The sequence below is a fragment of the Muscardinus avellanarius genome (assembly GCF_963383645.1).
Source record: "Muscardinus avellanarius genome assembly, chromosome: 14".
NCBI classification, from domain to species: Eukaryota; Metazoa; Chordata; class Mammalia; order Rodentia; family Gliridae; genus Muscardinus; species Muscardinus avellanarius.
The window spans coordinates 12,418,822-12,445,194 of NC_137800.1; the positions used below are offsets into that span (position 1 = coordinate 12,418,822).

A 26,373-nucleotide genomic window follows, 5' to 3' on the forward strand; every position below is an offset into this window, starting at 1 on the left:
GTACATTTCGTGCTGGGAGCCCTACTAAGAAAAGCATTGCCTAGTTTGGGGAAGGCAAGTGGGCGAAAGAGGTGGAAACTCACTGTGTGCGTGGCCCAAACATTAGGTAGAGAGAGACTGGCATTCAGCCGGGCGTGGTGGCACACACTTGTAATCCCAGCATTTGGGAGGCTGAGACAGGAGGATCGCGGTTCACAGCCAGCCTTAGCTACTTAGTGAGGCCCTTTGCAACTCAGTGAGACCCTGTTTCAAAAATAAAGAATAACGCTGGGCGTGGTGGCGCATGCTTGTAATCCCCGCGCTTGGGAGGCAGAGACAGGAGGATCGCACAGGTTCGAAGCCAGCCGCGCGCGCTGGCTTAGGAGACCCTGTTTCCAAATAAAAATGTAAAAATAGGTCTGGGAGTGTAGCCCAGATGTAGAAGGGCTTCCAGGAACCCCAGTACCACCACTAATAATAATAATAATAATAATAATAATAATAATAATAATAATAAAGAAAGAAAGAAAGAATAAAAAATAGGGCTGGGAGTGTGACTCAGAGGTGGAATGCCTCTGGGTTTCATCCCCAGTACTGCAAAAAAAAAAAAAAAAAAAAAAAAGGATGCTCACTACAAACTATTCCAAGGAGTCTGAAACCAGTTTTGCGTCATATCCTAATGCATCTCTCCACATCTCTAACAAGTCTCCCTTTCCTTCCAGGAGGCTCCGGCTGCTCCCCTCCCGCCTGCCCCTCGCTGCCTCCGCCTCCCCTTCCGAGGACCCTCCACCACAGGTCAGGGATGGAGAGGCCTCTGGGCTCCTGCCTCTGCTGCTGTTTGCTGGTGCTCGCCCTCCTGCCCTCCCTGAGCCTGGCGCAGTATGAGAGTTGGCCCTACCAGCTGCAGTACCCTGAGTACTTCCAGCAACCGGCTCCCGAGTACCACCAGCCCCAGGCGCCCTCCGACGTGGCCAAGATCCAGGTGCGCCTGGCGGGTCAGAAGAGGAAGCACAGCGAAGGCCGGGTGGAGGTCTACTACGACGGCCAGTGGGGCACCGTGTGCGACGACGACTTCTCCATCCACGCCGCCCACGTCGTCTGCCGAGAGCTGGGGTACGTGGAGGCCAAGTCCTGGACGGCCAGCTCCTCCTACGGCAAGGGAGAGGGTAAGAGACTATGTCTGTAGGTTGCCTGCCAAGGGAGGCTGTCATTGCTATGGGGTATAAATGCCGGACAGTGCTCCCTGTGCCTTCCTGCTGGGCTCTGCAGGAAGGTGGGCGGGAAGGCTTCAGGCCGGTAGAGGGACCGCTGCCTCCATTTGCCTGGGTCTTTCCTGGGTAGAGCACGGGCGGTCTCAGGCAAACTAGGCAGTTCGTGGTCTCAGGTAGATGGCAAAATTAGCCCGTGCACATCTCTCCAGGCTGAAGCCCAGGGGACGCTGAGCCTTCCCCCACACTGCTTCTCAAGGCAGGGCCTTTTGCCCTTTCTAAAGGGCTCCCCAGAACCAGCGCTCTGCCAACACAGAGTTTATGATTTTAACACCAGTGCGCTAATGTGGCCTCGCTTCCGGTCCTTCCCATTCCTTCTCCCCTTTGCTAGATTCAAATCAATCTTTCTTTTCCTTTTTTGGTACTGGGGATTGAACCCAAGGGTTTTCTACCTCTGATTTACATCCCCAGCACCTTTTATGGATGTTTGTATGTATGTTATGGGTCTTTTTTTTTTGCCATAGGGTCTTGGTAAGTTTCTGAGGGTCCTGCTAGGTGGCTAAGGCTGGCCCCAAACTTGTGATCCTCCTGTCTCAGCCTCCCAGGCGTGCACCACCACACATGGCTTATGTTAAACTTTGAAACAGGCTCTTGTTAAGTTGCTGAGAGTATCACTAAATTGTTGAGACTGGCCCCAGACCTGCGATCCCACTCTCACAGATACTGGGATGACAGGCGAGCATCACCATGCGCAGCTTCCACCTGTCTTTAAAAAAAGAGAGACTTTTGCCAGGTGCAGTGGCACACGCTTGTAATCCCCGCGCTTGGGAGGCGGAGACAGGAGGATCGCGCAGGTTCGAAGAGACCCTGTTTCCAAATAAAAATATAAAAAATAGGTCTGGGAGTGTAGCCCGGAGGTAGAAGGGTTTCCAGGAACCCCAGTACCACCAAAGGGGGGGGGGAGAGAAAGGGAAGAGGGAGGGAGGGAGGGAGGGAGGGAGAGAGAGAGAGAGACAGAGAGAGAGACAGAGAGACAGAGAGACTTTTAAGATCTTTGAGGGAGGGCAGGTCTTGGAACCCGGAGCCGGTGCTCAGCGCCGGTGCTTATCTGATAACTCGCATGAGTTGCTTAACCACAGTGACACAGTCTGGACGTGGGTCACTGGGTGATTTTGTTGTGTGACATCATTGGGTATCCTTAGACAAGCCAAGATAGTTATGAGGCCACTGAGTCATAGTCTAGAATGTTAGGAGACCATTGTCATAGACACAGACCGTAGCATCGTTACGTGGCATGTGATTGTAACTTGCTTTTTAGGAAGGCATGTATCCTCTTTGGCCTCAGTTTCCTTATCTGGATGTTGACCTCTCTAATTTTTTATGCTCCCAAATAGGAAAGTACAGATGGGGGTGAAGAGCCTCATTTAAAATAGTTTCCTCCAGGGGCTGAGTCCCCACTGCTGGATTGCAAAGGTACCCGTGCCCTGCAGGGCTCAGCATGGGCGGGCTGCCAGATAGAGGTGGCCATGCTCTCATCCTGGACGAATGCATCAGTGCCACACTCTCTACATAAAACTCTCCCGAGGGGGTTTAAACATACAGTGCCTCTTAGACCTCAACCCATAGCTCCTGGTTTCAAAGACCTGGACTAGAGCCTGGGAATCTGCAGCTTCCAGAAGCCTGCGACATGACTGCATCTACTACTGGGTCTGGGAGGCAGTGAGATAGACAACAGCTAAGCTCCATTGCAGTCCTGCTTCCGGCTCTTCTAGAAATTACAGGAAAAAGGTGCGGGACTTCTGCATGCCTTAGGTCCATGCAATGGAAAGTTTCCTGTCAGGAGAGCTGACGCTGGAGCCCGCACCGTGAGGCTGATGTTCTTGGAAACGTGCTCTGGGCTCTGTGGTGGTGACAGGAGCCGGCGCAGCCTGGGCGAGTTAGCAGGCGCGGGCCCGAGAGCCCGCTTCCTGTCTTCTCTAACAACCCCTCCAGCCCTCCTCCGTACATCCACGGCGCTGTTTATTCTGCTAGCCGGGGCAGCCAAGAATAACGTCAGGTTCGTAGCTTTTATTCCAGCTCTCTGGTCCTCATGGAAGAAGTCTCCAGTGGTGGTGGGCTTTCTTTCTTTCTTTCTTTTTTTTTTTTTTTTTTTTACCCAGTAATGACTTTATATTATTTCTATCCAAGCTTAAGAGAACTGTCATCAGACAAGATAGTTGGGGGCAGGGGGGTTCTCAAGAGGAGCAGGCACAGGGCGGCTGGGAAGGTGGGTCCCTGAGTGGGATGTTGCCATCTGAGGATGGTGCGAGTGAAGGGTTCAAGAGAGCAGAGAGGATGTGAAAGGAGCCCTAACAGCCAAGGTCTGTGGAGTGCCTGCGAGTCAGGGGGAAAGTAACACGGGAACAGTTGGAGGATTGTGCAGCTGTAATCAGCTGGGTGTGGTGGTGCACGCCTGAAATCCCAGGACCAGGGAGGCTGAGACTGGAGGATCGAAGGTTCCAGGCTAATCTTAGCAACTTGGCAAGACCCTGTTTCAACATAAAATAAAAATGTAAAGGGCCAGGGTTAGAATTTGGAGGTAGAATGGTCCTGGGCAATCCCTAGTACAAAAAAAAAAAAAAATTGCTGCAGTAGTGGAATCAGGTATCTGTACTGAGACTGCAATACTGGAAAGATGGAAAGATGGTGTGGGGGGCACAGGTGCAGAGCAGAAGCAGGGATGTCGGCACGGAGGAGGGTGCAATTACTGGGAATGACAGGGTCTGCGCTCTGACCGTGTAAGGGCAGCTGGAGTCGGGTGGAGGAAGGTCACCGAGGAGAGAAGCCATACCAACTCAAGGCCAGGAATACTGGAAAGGCTGGTGCATAGACACAGAGGCCGTCAAGGGTTATAACAGGAGTGGTTCACGGTAGGACTGGGAGGAACTGATGCTAGACAAATGAACACTTTCCTGTGTTCAGGGCTTGAGAGTTAAACTGTTCACGCTGGGTGTGGTGGTGCAGCCTATAACCCCAGAACTTGGAAGGCGACGAGGGGATCTCAGGTTTGAGGCCAGCTTCAACAACTTAATGAGACCCTCAACAACTTAGAGAGACCCTGTTTCAAAATCAACAAAATAAAAAGGGTTGGGGATGTAGCTTGCAGTAGGAAGGTCACTGGGGAGAGGAGTTATAATAACTAAGAGGTCCTGTGTTCAATCCCCAGTACCCCCCAAAAAATAGATAAGTTGTTCACATAAAGTGGTGCTTGGTTCACATCACGAGAGACCTTCTAAATGTAAATGTAGAGCCAGGCGTGGTAGCGCACGCTTGTAATCCCAGTATTTGGGAGGCTGAGACAGGAGAATCCAGGTTCGCGGCCAGCCTTAGCTACTTAGTGAGGCCCTCTGCAGCTCAGTGAGACCCTGTTTCAAAATAAAGAATAAAAAAATAGGGCCGGGGTGTAGCTTGGAGGTAGAATGCCCCTGGGTTCCATCCCCAGTACCTCAAAATAATAATAATAAATAAATGTACTTGTATTTTATCACCATCCATTGAGCTTTTGCTCATTTGTAGCACTGGGTACCTGATGGGCGCCCAGTATTAGCTAATTGATTCATTTTGAGCTAGGGAAAACCAATTGGAACACAGCGCATGGTCTAGTGACCACACAGTGTGGCCCGTGCCCTGGGTGTGCCCTGGTAGGGTCTGACCTGTGACTCAGGCTCTGCAGATGGGCTGGAAACCTTGCCTTTGACCCCGTAAGAGGATGCTCACGGGGCTCCCCCAACTCCTCTGAAGTCCAGGCAGTACTAAGGAAGCCAGGATGAGTACCAAGGACCTTCTGGGTTTTCTCACTGTCACTATCAGCAGGTCTTAGCTCCAAAAGCTTACCTGAGCTCAGATAAACCGTGGGCCCTTTCGGCAGTTCTAGAGGGCCAGCTGGCCTCTTTCCCACCCTCTGGGTGGCTCTCGCAGCCACGGGAGCCAAGGTGGGGCTCTCCACCCAGCCGCGCCCATCCCTGATCAGAGGAACACCATGACCTGCCGATCCTCACGTGAGTACTTTTCATCAGCCTGGCAGAGCCCAGGGACCTGGTACCCAAACAGAGCTTCATTTATGATCGTCTTCCTCCAAAGGCCCTGGGAATCTGTCCACACATCTCTTCTTTCACTGAGAGAGGCATGTCTTAGAGGAAACGCATAGAGTAAAGCAAACGTTTGCTTCTGATTGAATAGCTGCTTTGTGTCCAAAGGATGTCCCTCATCTTGTGTCCCAGGTACCCATTTCCTAGCAGCTGGAGGTCCTCGCCACGTCTAAAACCAGCCCGCATGCTGGGCGTGGTGGCCCACGCTTGTATTCCCAGTACTTGGGAGGCTGAGATAGGAGGAGCGCAGGTTCAAAGCCAGCCTCGGCAGCTTAGTGAGGCGTTCAGCAACTTAGTGAGACCCTGTTTCCAAATAAAACATAAAATAGATCTGAGGATGTAGCCCGGAGGTAGAAGGCCACGGGATTCCATCCCCAGTACCAAAAAAGTAAAAAAATAAAACTAGCCCGTGTTCCAGCAGGCAGACCCGGGGGCCGACTGTATGAGGACAGTATAGTTTATGCATGCTGAGCATATAAAAAGCACACACACATCACTATGAAGTCAGGCCAGATGGTATTCCATGCATGTGCTGAGTAGCAATTTACATACCCGTCTAAGAACAAGTAATTGACCACGCATGTGTAAAGGGTAGGATTATTGGGGTCCGTTGAAGATTCAGAAGGAAGCAGTTCTTTGGGGTAAACCTCGCCCCCTCAGTGCCCCAGGGTGCTGACTGTGTACGCTCCCTATCAGAAATGAAGCAGGCCCGGTCACAGGCAGCTTCGCACAGTTCCTTTCAAGGTGGGCTGGCCTGCTTCCAGCCCAGAGCGATGGTGGTTTCTGTCCTTGAGGATGGAATAAAGGCACCACTTTTTTTCCACCATCTGCCCTTCAGCGGCGTGGCTGCAGAACATTCCAAGGGAGAGGGCTTCCCCCACCCCCTCCGAAAGGTGGAGGGTCTTTTCCGTTGCTTGGTACTTAAGAAGACAAACATCAGCTTGTTGTAGAAACAGCAATCGATTAGGGAGCGTACGTTTCAGCCAGTGGAGCCTGACGGCTTGGAAACCAGGCCAGATTGAGAAACCAGTTGGAAAACCTCAGGCCAGATGTTTTCAATAAACTCTTTGTTCCCACAACGTGTCCGAGGCGCTCTCCTTTGAGCCGGATCAGCCACCCATCAGAGCAGACACGTTCCAGCCAGGCCTGGGAATCAGGAGATGAGGCCCCCAGTGGCCTTCCTGGCCTTAAAGGACCGCAGCCTCCTGCCTCAATTTTCTGATCTGGATAATGGGAGGACTTTCACCTGCTTTTCTCTTGCATCATGCAAGCAGTAGAACTCATTGTTTTTCTGCCGAGGTTGGTTGTGTCCCGGGGCGTATCAGCTGCTTCACTAGGTAAAAGGAAACCAAGCTTGGGTAAGCAGTTGACGGAGTCACTAGAGCCCAGGGCTGTGGAAGAAGAGACTTGAACCCAGGCAAGTGAGACTCTCTGCTCTTCTATAGACTTCTAAAAGGAACCATGAGAAAAATGGGAGGCCTGGTTTTGTTTTCTTTCATTTCATGATGGTATTCGGGAAAAAAAAAAATTACTATCTGAAAACTCTCTAGCACCTTTTGCTGGGCGTGGTGGCGCACACTTGTAATCCCTGTGCTTGGGAGGCTGAGACAGGAGGATCGCACAGGTTTGAGGCCAGCCTCAGCTACTTAATGAGGCTCTCAGCAACTTAGTGAGACCCTGTTTCCAAATAAAATATAAAATAGGTCTGGGAGTATATCTGGAGGTAGAAAGCCCCTGGGTTCCACCCCAATACCACCAAAAACAACAACAACAACAAAAAAACTTCTCTAGCACCTTTTTAACATTTTTTTTTTTTTTGTGGTACTGGGGTTCCTGGAAGCCCTTCTACCTCCAGGCTACACTCCCAGACCTATTTTTACATCTTTTTATTTGGAAACAGGGTCTCCTAAGCCAGCGTGCGCGGCTGGCTTCGAACCTGCGCAATCCTCCTGTCTCTGCCTCCCAAGCGCGGGGATTATAAGCGTGCGCCACCACGCCCGGCCCTTTTTAACATTTTAGCTTTTGTGCGTGTGCATGCGTGCGTGTGCGTGCGTGCGTGTGTGTGTGTGTGTGTGTGTGTGTGTGTGTGTTACTGGAAATTGAACCCAGGAACATTCTACCTCTGAGCTACACCCCCAGCCCTATTTTTATTTTTCTTCTTTTTTTTGTGTGTGGTACTGGGGGTGAAACCAGGGGCATTCTGCCTTTAAGCTACACCCACAGCCCTATTATTTTTATTCTTCATTTTGAAAGAGGGTCTCACTGAGTTGCAAAGGGCCTCACTAAGTAGCCGAGGTTGTTCCAAAACCGCGATCCTCCTGTCTCAGCCTCCCGAATGCTGGGATTACAAGCGTGCACCACCATACCCGGCTTTTTTTTTATTCTTCATTTTGAAACAGGGTCTTACTCAGTTGTAGAGGGCCTCACTAAGTAGCTGAGGCTCCCAAGCACTGGGATTACAAGCATGCGCCACCATGTCCAGCTAAATTTTAGCTTTAATTGTGGTGAAATACACCTAGTGTAAGATTTACTTCTAACTGCTTCTAAGTACAGGGGTTTAAAGTAGGTTTTCATATCTATGTAGACAATCCCCAGCTCCCGCTTACCCACCCCGCCTTCTGGGCCCGGCAACCCCCGTGCCACTGCCTGTTTCTATGAATTGACTACTCTGGGCGCCTCGTGAAAGTGGAATTGTTCAGTATTTGTCTTTCAGGCCTGGCCCGTTCCCTGGGCCCCGTGGCCTCGGGGTCCATCCATGTGGTTGTCTGTATCAGCCTTCCTTTCCTCTTTCAGACTGTGTCCTTGTGTTTATGTGCCATGATTCCTCAGCAAGATACCGCTGCCCCAAACACCCAAACCTGCACTGACACACGCCTGGTCTCTCCTTTGCTTCCTTTAGGGCCCATCTGGTTGGACAACGTCCACTGCACTGGCAAAGAGGCGACCCTGGCAGCTTGCTCCTCCAACGGCTGGGGTGTCACCGACTGCAAGCACACGGAGGACGTCGGCGTGGTGTGCAGTGAGAAAAGGATTCCTGGGTTCAAATTTGACAATTCTCTGATCAACCAGATAGAGGCAAGTCACACGGTCTTGATGGATTATTTGCCTGAACGCTCTCCTTCTTCCATGTGACTCGCTTCTTGCCTGTTGTGTGATCACCACGGGATGAGGGCCTACCCCAGCTGGATTTGGTGTGAGGACAGGAGAAGGGGATGTCATTAGTGGGGAAAGGGCAGACCAGCAGCGGCAAAGGCAGAGAGGTGAGGAGTGTGGCCTGGGATAAGCAGCAGTTGGTGCTCAAGAGGGGGCATGTATCTTTGAGCCATGCTCAGGAACTTTACCTTTGGGCTGAGAAAATGTATCAGTTACCACTGCTGCGTAACAACTTCCCCCAAATTTTGCAGCCTGTCAACCAACATGGATTATCTCCCATGATTTCTGAGAGTCAGGGCAGCTTAGCTAGTTGATTCTGCCCATTCTCTCTCATGAAGCCGCAGTCAGGTGTCAGCTGGGGCAGAGAATCCCTCCCAAGCTCACGCCTGTGGCTGTCAGGAGGCTTGGTGGGAGCCCTCTACTCCTCTCTGTGTGGCTACTTCGCAGGCTGCAGAGTGTCCTCAAGACATGGCTGTTGTCTCCCCCTCCCCCTGAGCGCAATCCATTGGAGAGTAACAGAGGCAGCCCCAGTCCTCTGTAACCTAATCTTGGAAGCCATGTACCGTGATTTCTGCGGTGTTCTCTTGGTCACACAGACCTGTCCTGATACCATATGGGAGAAGTTTAAAAGGGCTTGAACACAGAGGATTTAAAAAGGCAGAGATCATTGGGTGATCTTACAGGCTGGAAACCTCTAGACAGTTGTTCCCAAATCTAGCTGGGGACCAGAGTCACGTTATAAGTACAGACTAGGGGCGAAGGGTACAGCTCAGAGGTAGAGTACCCCTGGATTCAACCCTAGTACCAAGATGAATAAATTTAAAAAATAAATAAATAAATGCAAATGCAAGCATAGGAGCTTTGACCAGACCTTTAAATAAGAATTTCTCATTCTGGGACTCGATTTTAACTTTAATTTTACTTATTTTATGTAATATTTATTTATTTATTTATCTGGTACTAGGGATTAAACCCAGGAGCATTCTACCTCCAAGCTATAACCCTAGACCTATTTTATTTTATTTTTTATTTTTTGGTGGTACTAGGGGTGGAACCCAGAGGCCTTCTACCTCCGGGCTATACTCCCAGACCTATTTTATATTTTATTTGGAAACAGGGTCTCACTAAGTAGCCGAGGCTGGCTTCAAACCTGTGTGATCCTCCTGTCTCAGCCTCCCAAGCGCAGGGATTACAAGCATGAACCACCACGCCCGGTTGACCTATTTTATTTTTTGTTTTAAAACACTATACCTCAAGCCAGGTGTAGTGACACAGACCTGTAAAAATAAAATAGAGGCTGGGCATGGTGGCGCGGGCTTGTGATCCCAGCACTCGGGAGGTGGAGACTGGAGGACTGCAGTTCACTAACAGCCTCAGCTACTTGGCGAGGCCCTTCAAAACTCAGTGAGACTCTGTTTCAAAATAAAGAATAAAAACTAGGGCTGGAGGTGTAGCTCGGAGGTAGAATGCCCCTAGGTTCCATCCCCAGTACCACCAAAAAAAAATAGAGCTGGGAGTATAGCTCAGAGTTCATTCCCCAGCACCACACAGACACAGACACAGGCACACACATATACACACACACAAAAAAAAAACAAAAACAAAAAGCAAAACAAAAAAACAAAGTTTCACTGAGTTGCTGAGGGTTCGTCTAACCTCACTCCTCTCTCAGCCTCCAAGTACTGGGATCACAGGCGCGCGCCACCACGCCTGCTGTAATTTTCTTAAGGTCCCTCAGATGTTACAAATGACGCCAGCCCAAGCCAGCACTTGGGAGTGGCCAACAGGGCTCCTTACCCTTCTACATTTATGGCTCGGTTTCAGATAGAGCTTTTCAACAGCTTCTTCACTCAAACGACTAAATTAACAAATGCTTCTCGCTCTCCTTTTACGTCCAGGGCACGTGGGGCTTAGGGCAGGACGGGCAGGAGCTGTCCTCCATAGGCTCTGGACATCACCCCCGAGGGACTGTTCCCGAACCCAGGCCAGGGAGCCTCAGTGTGCCTTGGCCTCCCGCCCACCCCAGCACCGATGCTGGAAAACGGGGCCTGAAATGGCTTCATCTGAGCCGGGCACCGTGGCACATGCCTGCAACCCCAGCTACTGGGGAGGCTGAGGCAGGAGAAGCGCAAGTTCAAGGCCAACCTGGGCAACTTAGAAAGACCCTGACTCAAAATTTAAAAGGAGGGAGGGAGGGAGGAAGGAAAGAAGGAAGGGGAAGAGAAGGGAAGGGAAGGAGAGCGGGGAGGAAGGCTGGGGATGTAGTAAAGCACTGGCTTCCATCCCCAGGACCAAGTGAGGGAGGAGGAGAAGAAAGCCAGCCTGTGGGGTGTTTTCCTCTCGTGAGTCAGTGACTCACAGTGCGCCGCTGCTGCTCAGGGGCCCTGGGGGCGCGCCTCGTACCCCGGGAATGCATCCAGCCTGCGCTAGCCTGGGAGGGATTTCCAGCCTTTTCTTAGCTGGAAGGGCGAGACCTCTTCCAGCTGACTCTTCAACTGTCTTTCTTTCTAAGAGATAACCAGAGGGTGTGTTCCAGAGTCTGTGTACTTTCCTTAGCAACTAAGCTTTCCTAATGAGGAATTCCCTTTACCATAGAGCTGATAGGAGGGGCGAGGTGGGGGTTGTGCAACCCAGATTCACAGAACTTTCCATCTCTATTTTTTTTTATTTTTAGAGAATACTTTATTAGTTTCTGTAATCAAACCCGCGTAGATAAGACCTAGTTTTGGGGGGTTTTTTTGTTTTGTTTTGTTTTTGTACTGGGGATGGAACCCAGGGGCATTTTGCCTCCGAGCTACACCCCCAGCCCTATTTTTTATTCTTTATTTTGAAACAGTGTCTCAGTGAGTTGCAAAGAGCCTCACTAAGTAGCTGAGGCTGTCCCCAAACCGTGATCCTCCTGTCTCAGCCTCCCATATGCTGGGATTAAGAGCATGCGCCACCACGCCCGGCTCAAGACTTAGCATATTTAATGCTGTCAGTGCATTACCCCTGCATAAATGGGAAAAAAATATGTTTAATGGTTCTAGATCAATAAGGCTGCTAATTTCTGTACAATGCCAACTCAACACGGCAAACTGGGGAAGTTTTTCCTTAGTTGACAGCACAGCTTAAGTTTCCAGAAATTCAAACTATATATATGTGTTTGTGTGTATTTATATTTATATAAAAAGACCAATAATAGCAGTACGGTATGCATCAAGAGCAGCAACGGTTGTTTCAGGTTCTGCAGTCATATGAACAAAATTATAGAGACACCCAGCACACTCCATTTAAAAAAAGAAAAGAAAAGGTAAAAACAAAGCCCCAGAAAACAGCCAAGTTCTGTTACTCTTTTGATACCTGGCACCATTTTTTATTCGCCTCTCAATCGTCATCTGGAAAGAAAACAATCTAGAGTAACATCATTACAAACAGCTCCGAGAAAGCAGTCACTACTGCGTGTGATGCCATACGACTCTGTTCTTTATAACCCTGCATGAAGCAGTTAGTGCCCGCTGGTCTGAATCTTGTCCCTCTGATGCGACTGGAGGGAAGGGACCACGCCCGAGTCATCACTGCATCCTCCAGTTGTAGTTCCAGGCACCTCATGGAAACAGTATCTCCAACTCCCAAATTTTCTTCTTCCTAGAAAAGCAAGCAAGAAATCATTACTCCCTCAGGTGGAGAATCTCCCAAGATAAAAATACTAAACTAAACAGGGATGAGAAGCCCAAAGAGGTAAATCGTTTCCCCAACCTGGCTCTAACTGCTAGGACAGGAGTTTCTTTTTCTTTTTCTTTTGTGGTACTTGGGATGGAACCCAGGGGCTTTCTACCTCTGGGCTACACTCCCAGACCTATTTTGTATTTTCTTTGGAAACAGGGTCTCACTAAGTTGCCGAGAGCCTCACTAAGTAGCTGAGGATGGCTTTGAACCTGTGATCCTCCTGTCTCAGCCTTCCACATACTGGCATTATAAGCATGCACCACCATGCCAGGCTGACAAGGGGCTTCTGTTCAGCCAGGAGCCTCAGGATAATCTACTTGGAGTGCCAAGTGAAAATCCAGGCTTCTTAGCACAAGAAAGGCATTGATGGTGTAAATAAAAGGAAGATTTGTCTGGGCGTGGTGGTACATGCCTGTAATCCCAGTACTTGGGGGAGCTGAGACAGGAGGATCAAAGGTTTGAGGACAGCCTCAGCAAGTAATGAGACTTCTATCAACCTAGTCAACCTAGTGAAACCCTGTTTCAAAAAATAAAAATAAAATAGGTCTAGGGGTGTAGCTCAGAAATAGAATGCCCCAGATTCAGTCCCTAGTACCACAAAAAAGAAAAAAAGGGAAGTTTGGTCAAAACATTTATGAGTTTGGGGTTGAAGGTGTAGTTGTCATTAGAAAAATCATCCTGAGTCAGGAAATGGTATATATACCTGTAATCCCAGCAACCCTGGATGCTGAGGCAGGACAATCTCAAATTCAAGACCAGCCCGGGCAATTTAGCAAGATCCTATTTCAAAGTAAAAACAAAAAATTTTTTGGTGGTGCTAGGGATTGAACCCAGGGACATTCTACCTCCAATTTATACCCCTAGACCTATTTTTTTTATTCTTTATTTGAAACAAGGTTTTACTAAGTTGCAGAGGGCCTCACTAAATAGCTGAGGCTCTCTGAGAACCCTGATCCTCCTATCTCAGCCTCCCAAGTACTGGAATTACAAGTGTGCGCCACCAGGCCTGGCTTCAAAGTAAAAAAAAAATTAAAGGGCTTTGGGTGTAGCTCAGAGGTAAAGCGCTCCTGGGCTCAATCCTCGGTACTTAAAAGCCTTGGAGCCAGGCATGGTGGTGCACGCTTGTAATCCCAGCATTTGGGAGGCTGAGACAGAGGATGGTGGTTCGTATACAGCCTCAGCTACTTAGTGAGGCCCTTCGCAACTCAGTGAGACCCTGTTTCAAAATAAAGAATAAAAGCCGGGTGTGGTGGTGCAGGCTTGTAATTCCAGCATTCAGGAGGCTGAGACAGCAGGATCGTGGTTCTCGAACAGCCTCAGCTACTTAGTGAGGCCCTCTGCAACTCAGTGAGACCCGGTTTCAAAATAAAGGAGGTGTAGCTCAGAGGTCGAATGCCCCTGGGTTCCATCCCCAGACCCACAAAAAATAAAAAAAATAAAAAAAATAAAAAGCCTTGGAACTTGTGAGTGGCACTTCATTAGATAAATGTTTATTGAATACCTACTATGTGTCAGTTCCAATGCTTGGCATTTGGAGGGGAATTAAGATGGGTCAAATAAAAAGCAGAAACATTATGGTACAGGAAGGGCACAGGTAGTCTGAAAAGCAAAATGTTAGAGAAAACTTTCTTGTCCTGGAAAAGCTGAGCTCCCGTGATAGCAAAGCATGGAACCCCCCTTTATTTCGCACACATCACGGTCTGGGACACCAGTCAGAAAGAAGACACGACCGCAGGACCGATCTGTGAAGACAGAGTGTGTGCCGTGGGGATGGTGGGGGTCGTCCCAGGCCCAGAGCTCAGGACCCCAGACAGGGCGGCCCTCCCAGACGTCTGTCTGGAGGGCGATGACACTGTACTTTCCTAGAAGACTCCCTCTTGCGGCTGCACAGACCAGACTGGTGACCAGGAGCCAGGGTGGGGCTCTCTTGTCCAGCCACAGACACTGAGGGAACCGTAGGCTGAAGAGCGGCCACCTGGACTTCCCCTTCGTAGCCACTAAAGTAGGTCACGCAGGGCCTAGATTCCGGATGCCTAAGGAGAGCCTTTGTGAGTCGCAGAGGGATCTTCATCCCAGGCTCATAAAGCTCGTGCTGACTGGCAGGGAGGGGGCCGCCCCGGCCACCTACTGGGGATGTTTGTGGGATGCTGAGTAATTTCTCCAAAACATCTCATGGATGACCTGTGTCCATGGCTGAAGTCATGGAATCATTCCTCCTGGCCAAAGAAATGGCCCCTATTACATATTTGTGGACAAGAAGAAGAAGAAGAGATGTAGCCTTGGTACACACACAGTTAGGTGGAGTCATAGAATACTGACTAATGATACCCAGGGAGAACGGGTGACTAATTTAGTATGAGCACAGTAGATCATCTCTTATGGTGTGCCTCAGGCTCTGCTCCTGCCTACCCATCAAGTATCAGGACTCCGCAAGGAAATGAGGAATGTGGACAGATAAAATGCCTAAGAAATACAAAACTAGGACCGAGTGTGGTGGTATATCCGTCATTCCTGTACTTGAGAGGCTGAGACAGGCGGATCTCAGGTTCAGGGCCAACCTCAGCAACTTAGCGAAAGCCTCAGCAACTAATTGAAAACCTGTTTCAAAATAAAAAATAAGAAGGACTGGGGGTATAACTCAGAGGTAGATGCCTCTGGGTTCAATCTTCAGTGCCAAAGGAAAATAAAATAAAATTGTGGAGTAAAGACTCGGGAAAATTGTAGTAGGTTAAACAAAATAGGCACCCAATAATAGGCCAAAAATGGAACGTATTTGGGATATATGTTACATTTTATATATGTTACATTCAAGGAATATATGGTCCTATAGCAAGGTTAATAGAGACCAAAAAATCAGCCACAATAGTACAGACAACAGGGAAAGTGACCAAAAAGCACTGATTATTTAAAAGAAAAAAAACCTCTGGGGCAATTGATTGACTAAAAGCATAGTATAAACCAAGAATATGATCTGACTTTTTTTTTTTTTTTATGGTACTGGGGTTCCTGGAAGCCCTTCTACCTCTGGGATACACTCCCACAGGCTACACTCCCAAACCTATTTTTTAACTTTTTTATGTGGAAACAGGGTCTCCTAAGCCAGCGCGCGCGGCTGGCTCCAAACCAGCGCGATCCTCCTGTCTCCGCCTCCCAAGCGCGGGGATTACAAGCGTGCGCCACCACGCCCGGCTGATCTGACTGTTTAAAATGTGAATGTAGCCAAGTGTAGTGGTACGCAACTGTCATCCCACCGACTCAGAAAGCTGACGGGGAGAATAACGAGTTCAAGGCCAGGCTGGGCAATTTAGCAAGATCCTTTCTCAAAATAAAAATAAATAAATAAATAAAAAGGGCTGGGAGTATAGCTTAGTGGTAGAGCACCCTTAGGTTCAATTCTTAACACTGCAAACAATAATAAAATAATGAAGGTAAAGTGCCACCCCGAACGTGTCATTTCCGTTCTGGGTCAATCTCTTGACCAGGTCATTCAGAAGAGGCGCCAGCAGGACAGAAATGGGTCTGGACTACTGTTGCCTGGAGACGGGCAGGGAGTGCAGCCTTCCAGAGGATGCCCACAGGCTGGTGCCTTCTCCACAGCGCACTAGGATTCCACAGGCAGAGAGAGGAAGAAACCACATCAGCCTAGACCTCCTTCATGCCCGGGGGCTGCCCAAGGCAGGAGTCAGGAAGCCCTGGATCCTGCTCACGGGGCTTCACTGGATCAGCTGCCATGGTCCCCCCAGAGCTCCTTGACACTCTAAATTCTCCTCTAGGGGAGAGAAAATTGCCTCTTCCTCCTGTGAATGCCTTCTCCAGGGGAGGGAAATTTCCTCCTCCTGTAATGATCCCACAAGGTCAACTTCACAGGTCTGACCCCAAGCTCTCTGCTTTGTACTGGACACCCGTGTTCTGTCGTCCGTCTTCAATGACAGTGGTCTCTGTCAGAACGACACAGCATGCTCTCCTCATATGCAAAGCAGTTTTAACTACTCTGCAGAAGAAAAGGTCAGATGACTTCTATAAAAGTGCTTTGCAGGCTGTAAAGTGTGGCAATAGATTTTCAGTCCTACTACTGATTCAAGAACCAAGTCCATCCGCTCCCGGATGCCAGAGGAATGAGTCATGAGCCTGTCAAATAGGATTTCACTGGCTGAGCTAACCTCGCTTCTCTGAACTCAGAGCTTGGGGCCTCCTTGACACTTCAGAAGCCATATGACCATTTTACCCAGGCACTAATGGGGCGGTGTCTTGATTCTCCCCATTTTGACAGACTGCACTGCCTCATTCTCAGTTTCAGATCCCAGAGTTGGAGGTCTGGGTTCCGGTCCCATGGAGACTGAGATGGGCAGATGTATGTCCACAACAACTGACCCCTTTTGGGTCTCTGGACCCCACACTGTAAATCAGAAACATGGTTGAATATATGGAGAAATGAGTTCTGGGTCAATTGCCAAAAGTTTCTTAAAAGGAGGCAGGCGGGAACAAATACAGTATACAATCCTGTTGGTTCCAAGTAACTAGATCTTTTTTAAGCCCATAAAACGAGCCCCAAGCAAGTCTCCCAGGATTTCGGAGACTCTTAAGTCCAGAGGTTCTGTTTCCTGTCTGTGGCGGGTGGACAAGTTGGAAAACTCATTAGATAAGGAGGGATGACAATTCCAGATGCCCTTCTGTGCCAAGCCCTGCTGCTGGCTGGCCCGTGCTGCTGCTAGGCCGTGAGCTCCCGGAAGGATCCCGGCCCGGGCCACGTGTCCTTAGTTCCGGAAACATGAGCGATCTTCCGAGCTCCTCGTGCCTCATGCCCATCCCTTCTTCTCTACTTTTTTTCTTCTTCTTTTTCCTTTTTTAAGATTCTTTTACCAAAAGCAGTTAGGTTACTGGAAATTCCCAGGCTGTGACATTTAGACGTCGCCGACCCCCTGGGTGATTTTTGAGCCTCAGTTTCTCCTTTGTGACAATCAGAAGCCCGGGGAAGCTTGAGGGGCCAACAGAGAGAGAGACAGGACAGAGTCGGGAGAAACCCCTGTATTCCCACCAGAGGGGAGACTTCAGCATCCTCCCCTCTGCTCTCTCGCGTTCTTCTGGGAGGACCCAGAGACCTGAAACAGCCCTTTCTTCTCCTCTTAACCACAGGGACTGGGCTGCTGCAAATTTTTTAAATTCCAGGAGTCCCTGTTTTTATTAGTCACAGTCAGCTGCCAAATGTTCCAACATTGCCCTCCCAGCAACGGCCTTATCTGTCTGCAGTGGAGGCTCCTGGGGGTGGAGGCCCCAAGGGAAGGGTCTCCCAGGGAAAATTCCAGAAGAGCCGGCACTTTTCAGCCAGGAGTTTTATTGTCCCCACACCTGACACTAGAAAGTAGATAGGACAGGTTGCAGCAGGTGATTTAAGAAAGAAAGGGGGTCTCTTTTTATCCCTGTGCAGTTTAACAGGTGGTGGTCTCTTTCCCCCAGATGGGGCTGTCATCTGATTGGAGGAGAAATGGTAGCAATAGGTGGTTCGTGTTGGACTCTCAGCAAAGGGGTGGGAAACGCAGGTGGAGGCCCACAGCCCGCATCCTCAGCCTGGCTGAGCTGTCCAGCCAGCAGTCAGATGTGACTCCGTGACTGTCGTCTCTCCCACCTCTCAGAGAGCTTGGGCAAGAGTCTAGGATGCTACCGGGGCTCACAATTCCATGATTCTCTTCACCGAGAACCCACACGTGGCCCAAACTTGCCAGCCATCACCAGGGACATGGGAAGGATCTCTAAGGTGACCTATTTTCCCAACCAAAAATAGGTCACATCGTCTGAAAAGCAAAAGCCTGTTTATGTGGATAACAACAGAATAGTTGAAATTGTGCATATCTTAGCAGATCTGCAAAGCTGGGTTCTGGCCAGGGCGGGGCTCATGCAACCCTTAGCAAAGTAAAAAATGCCATCAGAATCATGTGAGAGGAAGCGAATGAACAACATCATACTTGCTTGGGGATCACGTAAATGAACCAGGACCATTATCATTTGTTTTATTTCTTTCTTTCTGTGTGTGTGTGTGTGTGTGTGTGTGTGTGTGTGTGTGTTACTAAGGATAGAGCCCAGGGTCATTCTACCTTCAAGCAAGCCAGGTGTGGTGGCACACGCTTGTAATCCCAGCGCTTAGGAGGCTGAGACAGGAGGATCGCACAGGTTCAAAGCCAGCCTCGGCTACTTAGTGAGACTCTCGGCAACTTAGTGAGACCTCTTTCCAAACAAAAAAATATAAAATGGGTCTGTGAGTATAGCCTGGGGTTAGAAAGCTCCAGGTTTTCATTTCAGTACCAAAAGAAAAAAAAAATCAAAAAAACTACCTCCAAGCGACATCTACCAGCCCTATTTTTTATTCTTTATTTTGAAATAGGGTCTCTGGCCACGAACCACAATCCTCCTGTCTCAGCCTCCCAAATACTGGGATTACAAGCGTGTGCTGCCACACCCGGCTGAACCATCATTTGCTTTAGATGAAATAAAAGAATGAGCAATATGACCTCAAATTTTGAAGTGTGCATTGGATGGTACATCGTGGCAGCTTGGAGAAGAGAGACTGAAAGGGAACTCAGTGAGAAGGCTGTTCTGTGGAAGCAGGGCTGAGCTGCGTGTGCAGCCCCGATCTGTAGGATGGTCTGGTGACACACCCCGGCAGGGCTGCCCTTCCCCCCTGGATCTACAATGGGTCCCAGCCAGGCATGGTGGCGCATACCTTTAATGCCCGTACTTGGGAGGCTGAGACAAGAGGACCGCAGGTTCGAGTCCAGCCTCAGCAACTTAGTGATACTCTCAGCAACCTTGCAAGACCCTGTTTCAAAATAAAAAATAAAACAGGGCTGGGGGTGTCACTCGTTGGTAGAAATGCCCCTGGATTTAGTCTCCACAAAAACAAAAACAAAACAATTCGATGGGTGCACGTTCTCATTTAAGGCACCCCAGCCATCCTGGGTCTTCAGCGCGTGAGGCTGCTGCTGAGGGTATGTTCATTCATTGGCCCTGTGCACTTTTAACTGAGCACCTGACCCTGTGCTGGGCATGATGATGAAGAGATTGATAAAAATGGCCAGTCTTGCCCTCTCTGAGCTTGTTATCTAGCAATGGAGAAAGACTATGTCAGGACTTATTACTGTGTAACCATGGAGATGGTTGCTATGAGGATCCAGAATGTATGGTGAACAGCATGGCCTGGTTCAGGACTTGCCTGGCCTTCAACCTCAGCCCTGACCAGGGCCGGAGGAGCTTCTAGGTCCGGGGGGCTGGTGGAGCAGGTGTTGTGCCGGCTTCCTGCACACGGTGGAGCTTGCCCGTTTGCCAAAGACGCGGCTTCTGTTACCTGCGAGTGCTTCCGGGTTGGAAACTAAATACAAGAGCATTCCGTTTTTCAGCAGCACCGCACAGCTCTTGGTTTAGAGGGAGCGGCTGGGACTCTTCAGCTTAACCTCAGCGCTTGACGCCATTCCTCCCAAACCCCCACCGCTCTCCACCCTGTTGAGCCAAGAATAGGGATCACTGGGATGCCTTCTCTGTTTCCCTGGCTTCTGTCTGACTCAGCAGGGAAGTCGGTCTGGGGCTAGAGAATGTTATGCACACAGCTTCTTAAACTGGGAGCTCCTGATTCACTCAGCAGAACAGGATCATTATGGTGTAGGCAGATTCTTCTGATACAGCATGCCTCATACTGTTTGCAAATAATACTTTGCTAAGAAACCATCTAAACCTGTGCTGAGGATCAGATCCGCCTCTAGTTCGGCTCAGTAACTACTTACGTGTGTCAGCTCTTAAGGGAAGAGGAGGCGGTGTGTTGAATAAATAACTCAGGTGACAACAAGATGCGCGGACAAAGTGCAGATGTTCTTCATGTCCGTCCATAAGTCCCACAAGGCGCGATTATGTCAGAACAAGAGTCAAGGGCCGCCTAGCTGTTTATTTTGTTTTAAACAAAGAATAAAGGCAGTCTTTATGAAAATTTTTGGCTCGTGTGCCCAACTTTTCCCAACTAAGCTAAACTCCTATTGTTGGATTTTTTTAAAAAAATTACCATTGGCTCATTCCAAAAATGTTGTAGGACCCAATGTGTGTCTGGCATTAGGAGCTGTGGTTAATGCAAAAATGAATAGGCACGGTTCTGCCCTTTGGGGGTTCATAGCCCAGTTGGGTGGCAGAAACACATTGAGAGGTAATAGGAGGTCAAGGCAGTTAGTATAAGCCAAGGGGTGAATGAATGAGGGACTCAGAAAGCAGCTGCCAGAGGATTAAAAAAGAAACTGAATCTATGGGGATGAACTGTGTGGGGCAGGAGAGGAAGCCTCCTGGAAAAGATGGTGTGGTCTCCTCCCCTTTGGGTTAGGAACCGCGTGGAAGCCAGGACCTTGCCTCTCCGGTTGATCTGTGCGCCCCAAGGTCTTGTGCGATGACCCGACATAGTCACTGTACCCTACAAACCTTTATGAATGATTAGCATTGGCCAGGAGGGTTGGTGGGATTGTGTAGATGGAGAGAAGGGAAGAGAGAGTGGCAGAAAATGGCTTGAGCCTGAGGTGTGTGGAAGCCCCAGGCAGGACTCACAACACGAGTGAATAGGGCAGGGGATGAATGTGCCTGTGGGCTGGACGGGAGGTTATTTAAATCAGAGCCGAGGAGACGGCTCGGGGCCCAAGGGAGATGATGGAATTACAGGGCCCTTCTGTGCCTTCCAAAATTCTCCTGGAGCACCTGCCTGGGCAACAGAAGTGGGGATAGAAAGATGATGGCGATGGAAAAGGCATTCCTGGAGCCTACCGGGAGGGGATGAGAGTGGGTGAAAGGGATGCCAGGCTGCCATCCGCACAGCTGGCACAGGAGTGTCTGGGGAAGAAGGAATTGAGGGCATCTTGGGTATTTATTTTGTTGTTGTTTTGTGGTATGAGGGACTTAACTCAGGGATAGTCTACCTCTGAGTTACATCCCCAGCCCTATTGTTAATTTTTTTTTTTTTTTTAATTTTGAAACAGGGTCTCACTAAATTGCGGAGGGCCTCATTAAGTTGCTGAGACTGGCTTTGAACCTGCAATCCTCCCAGGTCCTAGGGCGGGTGTTTATCTGAGGTGCTGAGGAAGGTGGCAGGCTGGCGATGGAGACTAGAAAATCTAGCACTTGTGGTTTCGGAAGGAATTCCACAGACCTATATCTGTCAGGTCATTTTTAAAAAACAATTGTCAAAGGAAGCTGCAGACTTTTAGAGGAAGACGCAGGAGGAAGTTACCAGTGAAGGACAGGAGACTAACCAGTCTTACAATCCAGTTGGGACGTTGGATGCTCTGTCTCCTGCTTCAGCACCACCCCCAGGAGGACCTCTCAGTGGGAGGGCTGGGCCTGATGTTAAAATAGAGAGGAAAGCCGGGCGTGGTGGCGCACGCTTGTAATCCCCACGCTTGGGAAGCAGAGACAGGAGGATCACGCGGGTTCGAAGCCAGCTGCACGCGCTGGCTTAGGAGACCCTGTTTCCAAATAAAAAAATGTAAAAATAGGTCTGGGAGTGTAGCCCAGAGGTAGAAGGGCTTCCAGGAACCCCAGTACCACCAAAAAAATAAATAAAATAAAATAAAATAAAATAAAATAAAATAAAATAGGAAAAGCCAGGCGTGGTGGCACACACTTGTAATCCCAGCATTTGGGAGGCTGAGACAGGAGGATTGAGGTTCATGGACAGCCTCAGCTACTTAGTGAGGGCCTTTGCAACTCAGTGAGACTCTGTTTCAAAATAAAGAGTGAAAAATAGGGCAGGGGTGTAGCTCGGAAGTAGAGTGCCCCTGGGTTCCATCCCCAGTACAAAAAAAAAAAAAAAAAAAAAAAAAACAGAGGAAAGAAATAAGCTAATTGGCCACACTCTGGTCTTGTGCGTGTGCCCCCAAGAGGCTGTGCCTGTGCTGCGCATTCAGGTCCCCGCCAGGCGATGCCCGGGCCGCTGCTGCTCTCTGCATCGCGCCCTGATGCAATCCCCAGCGAGACTTTCAAAACGGGTGATTCTGGCTCCTTGGCCACAGCCCCAGACTGTCACATTCTGGAATTTGAACGTCATAGACAGAGCTGCGAGTGTTTGGTGGCATTCAGGACTGAGCCTGGTGTCCCAGTGCCCCCCCTACCCCACCCCAGCTCTTCCTTTCGTCCACCCAGATGCTGAAGTGGGATGAGTCCTTGACCTCACGAGGCCTTGGCTTTCCCTTCAGGAAGTCGGTGCTTACTCACTCCTAGGGCCGCCCTGAGCCATAGGATGTGATGGTCCTGTGCAGGACAGGTCCAGGGTTTTGGAAGTCCCAGCCTTGTGGAGGCCTGGGTCACTATGTCTCTGGCAAGAGGGACAACATCCAAGTTGTCATTTGAATTTTTTTTCTTTTTTTCTTTTGAGACAGGTCTTGCTAAGTTACCCAGGCTGGCCTTAAACTCATAATCTTTAGCCAGTCAAATAGCTGGGATCATTGCCATGCTTGGCATTCTAGTTTGGATTTTACATATATATATATATATATATATATATATATATATATGTAATATATATTCCATTTACATTTATTCCATTTATATTTATTACATATATATTTTTATATAAATAAATAAATATATTTATTATTTGTTTATTTATGTTTTGGTGTTAGAGATTGAATCCAGGAGCATTCTACCTGTGAGCAATACCCTTGGCCCTATTTTATTTTTAATTTTCAACCAGAGTCTTGCTAAGTCACTGAGGGGTCTGGCTAAATTGCTGAGCCAGTCTTGAACCTATAATCTTCCTGTCTCAGTCTCCCAAGTACTGGATCACAGGCGCGCGCCACCACATTCGGCTTCTAGTTTGAACTTTAAAATGAGCCTGATGCTCCACCAGCTTGTGGGCTATTGACCTTAATTTTAAACTAGCAAGTTTAGGGAAATCTTTGTTTAAAAAAAATGTGTCTATTTTAATGTTTCAAACCCTCTTCTCTTTCGGGGCTGAACTTCTGGGAAAATGAAAATCTAGCCCTTGTGGTTAGAGAAGGGATTCCACAGCAATGAAGTAGGAGAGGCCGTGCATGCGTGCATGTGGCTTCCCAGCCAGAGGTCTCCCAGCAGCTTGGAGGAACTGTTTGCTGAGAAGTGCACAGAGTGGGGGCCCCGGAAGGTTGCCCCAGCCTGAGCTCAAGGCCGGCTGGGGCCCCTCACATACAAGTCCACCCTGACTCACAGCCTCTCGTGTGTTCCCAGACTTTGAATGTTCATTGTACCCCGCAGGTCCTGAAGGGACCCCCCAGAAGTCTAGCCCCAGGCCTGCCCCCTGGGTCACCCTCAGTACCAGGCAGGATACAGGACTCTGACACACAGATAGCAAGGCCTTCTGGGCATTGCAGTGGTCACTCTGAGCCTGGAGCACGGGCTTGGAGTCAGGACTCCGTTTCCATCCTCATTTATTGCTTACTGGCTGTGTGAATAGGGATGAGCTGCAAAACCTCGCAAGGCCCCTCATGTTTTCACCCGTAAATGGGTGTACCATCAGCTCCCTCGGAGGTTGTCACGGGAATCGAGGGAGGCAGGGGATGTGGCGCCCTGTGCAGAGCCCAAGGCACAGTGGACTGGTTTTGATTGGTGGTGGCATCGCAGCCACTGTTCAAAGACGCGATGAAGCACTGTGGTTGCCGTGGAGGGGTAAGTTGGCAAGGTCCAGGGAGGACAGTCTGTATTTGGTCAAGTGAATGAATGAATGATGTAGGTTTGAGCCTTCCAGAACAGGACAGACTGGGTTCCATGGAGAAAGAAGAGGCACTAGTTTTCTATTTTGGAAGAATGCGTGCAGTGCCTGACCTGACTGCCTCCCTAAGGTGTTTGTGGAACGAGTCTCTTTCCATCTTCCCCCCACCAGTAGACCCCCAGTCACACACTCCACACTGAGACCCATGTTACACTCAGGCACACACCCACAAGCTTCTGTGTGCACACGATCATACACACACACACACACACACACACACACACACACACACACAGTGAGTTGGTAGAAAACGAGGTCCACAGTAGCTGTCTGGCCCTTTCTCTTCCCCGGGCTCATCATCAGCATCCTGAACCCATGGCCTGCTGTGGGGACTTGTCCTGCATCCAGGCAAGAGCAGGGCCGGACTCCAACAGATTGGGCCGTGTGCTGGCCCTTCGCAGGGGCTGCTGAGTGCCTAACCGGTCCTCTCCCCATTACACCAGTGCTGAGCCTCACGTCTGCTGCCCTGCACCCCAGGGAAGATCTGTGAATGGAATGAGGTCAGCCTGTAACTTTCCTCCTGGGCATGACGCATTCCACGCTGGAATGCCAGCCAGCCTCCCGAGGCGGGGAGAAGCAGGAGGGGGGGCTGGCCCGTGGCTGGGATTAGACCTCAGGCTTGTTTCTGGCTCACCCCTGTCCACGTGTCTTGGTGGCACGGGTCCTGTGGCTGAATGAGGGCTGTAAAGGAGCCAGGACCCAGGCTGGAAGACACAACCCGGCCTCTGGCGGCTTCCCTTCCGCTCTGCGTGGAAGGGAACCAGGGCCAAAGGCCATCACTCTGGGCCACATACTTTCCACCACCTGGCAGAACTTGTGGAGTGGGGCCTGGCTTTGGGCCCTGAAGCCGCGGGAAGGAGGCCTGAATCCCTGGGCACCCAAAGAATGGTTCTCTTCAACCTCGGGGCTCATTTGCATTCCGGCTGGACAGGCCCAGGGCACTGGGGTCACTGGTTTCTGCCTCCCAGCCTGGCTCTCAGCAGCCCCACCTCTTGCTCCCTGGCGGCTTAGGGTATGTCTCACGCCGCAGCTCAAGGTGGTCTGGGGAGAAATTGAAGTCAGCCAGTTTTCTCATCTGTAAAATGGGAGCGACCATAGCTATAAACCACCGGTTTACCCCACTTGAGGTTTAAGCAGGCGGATGCCCACGGAGCACTTGACATCTGGCACTGGTGAGCACTCTTGGTGGCTGCTTCTGTTACATATTGCAGTTCAAGGTATTTGTGGGTTGAGCCGGAGCTGGGGATGTCGTGGCAGCTGGTGGCGGAGGTGGAATCGATTGTGAAGGGCCGTGGGCATCTCATGAAGTCTTCTGTGCATTGCATCGAGAGGGAGGAGCCAGTCGGGGGGGACAAATTGGACCTGTGTTTTAGAAGAAGCTCTCTGGCTCTGGTGACTGGCAGATGGACGGAGGCAGGGACTCAGTTGGGGACTGTTAGAAGAGCTGGCAAAGGGCACCCACCACTAGGGTGGGACAGAGGAGAGAGGTGGGGGTGGGGGTGGGGGAGAGGAGGGAGTTGGAAACCAGAGATCCCGGATAGACCTTCCCTAGGACTTGGAGCCTGGTGCGGTGTGCCTTAAAGAAACATGAAAGTGTCTATAGCTCCAGATAGCCCCCTCCCCACCTCATTTCTCTTGTCCAGACTGGCCTCTGGAGACCCCCCTCCCAGTGTAGATGTGGCCCAGGAGCACTACAGCGCAGTGTCCAGGAGGAGGAGAGCCTGAGCCGCAGGAGAGGGGCCTTCTTCCATTTCCTGAGGGTCTTGCCAATGAGTCGTGCCCACCCCCGGCCCCAGCCTCCACCCTACAGCAAGAGGAATGGGGTAGGGGTGAGGGAAGGCTTTCCAAAGAGATCGGGGCATTCTGAATCTCGCTTCATCACAGCCAAATAATTGCCCTTAGCCTACCTTCCTCCCTGGTCCCCAGTTGGGGCCTTGCCCAGGACGCGCTCGACACTGGGTGCCGCCTCCTTTGCCTCCACACCCTGCACCTTCCCCAGGGCCTCTGAGGGGTTGCAGGGAGGAATGCTGCCCCTGATGTGGCTACCTGTCAGGTAACGCTGCTGGCTTCAGGAGACCTGGGCTCATCTGCCGGCAAGTCCAGTTTCCCTGAGGTTGGCAGGACACACACACACACACACACACACACACACACACACACACACACACGTTCGTGCACACCCACATTCAGGTAGGCAGGTGCTTTTACAAAAGTCAAAGTAAAATGGAAAATTTAGATTATTTTGTGCAGAAAAAGACTATTGCCTGGGGCTCTCTGGGTTCCTCAGTAGGATGTGGGGGAGTTCTTGAGGTCCCCCAAGCCTTCCCTCATTACTCCAGGTCACCATGACTGCCCCTGGCCCCTGCAGTGGCCCTGCCATCCAGGCATAGCACTTCAGAACTGTGGCCGGGCGTGTGCTGATCGGGAGCTCCGCAGCCCT

The 26,373-nt window shown here is 50.1% G+C and overlaps 1 protein-coding gene across 1 annotated transcript in view; it reads left to right on the forward strand.

Moving 5' to 3' along the window:
• Positions 1 to 781: 781 nt before the first annotated feature.
• Positions 782 to 26,373, forward strand: part of LOXL2 (lysyl oxidase like 2) — a gene marked incomplete at both ends in the record, with an annotated part of 58,647 nt that continues 33,055 nt past the window's right edge. Inside the window, 2 exons of the mRNA XM_080710486.1 lie at positions 782 to 1,145; positions 8,214 to 8,389. Of these exons, the coding sequence (XP_080566612.1) occupies positions 782 to 1,145; positions 8,214 to 8,389 (540 nt within the window). The remainder of the gene's footprint in view (positions 1,146 to 8,213; positions 8,390 to 26,373) is intronic.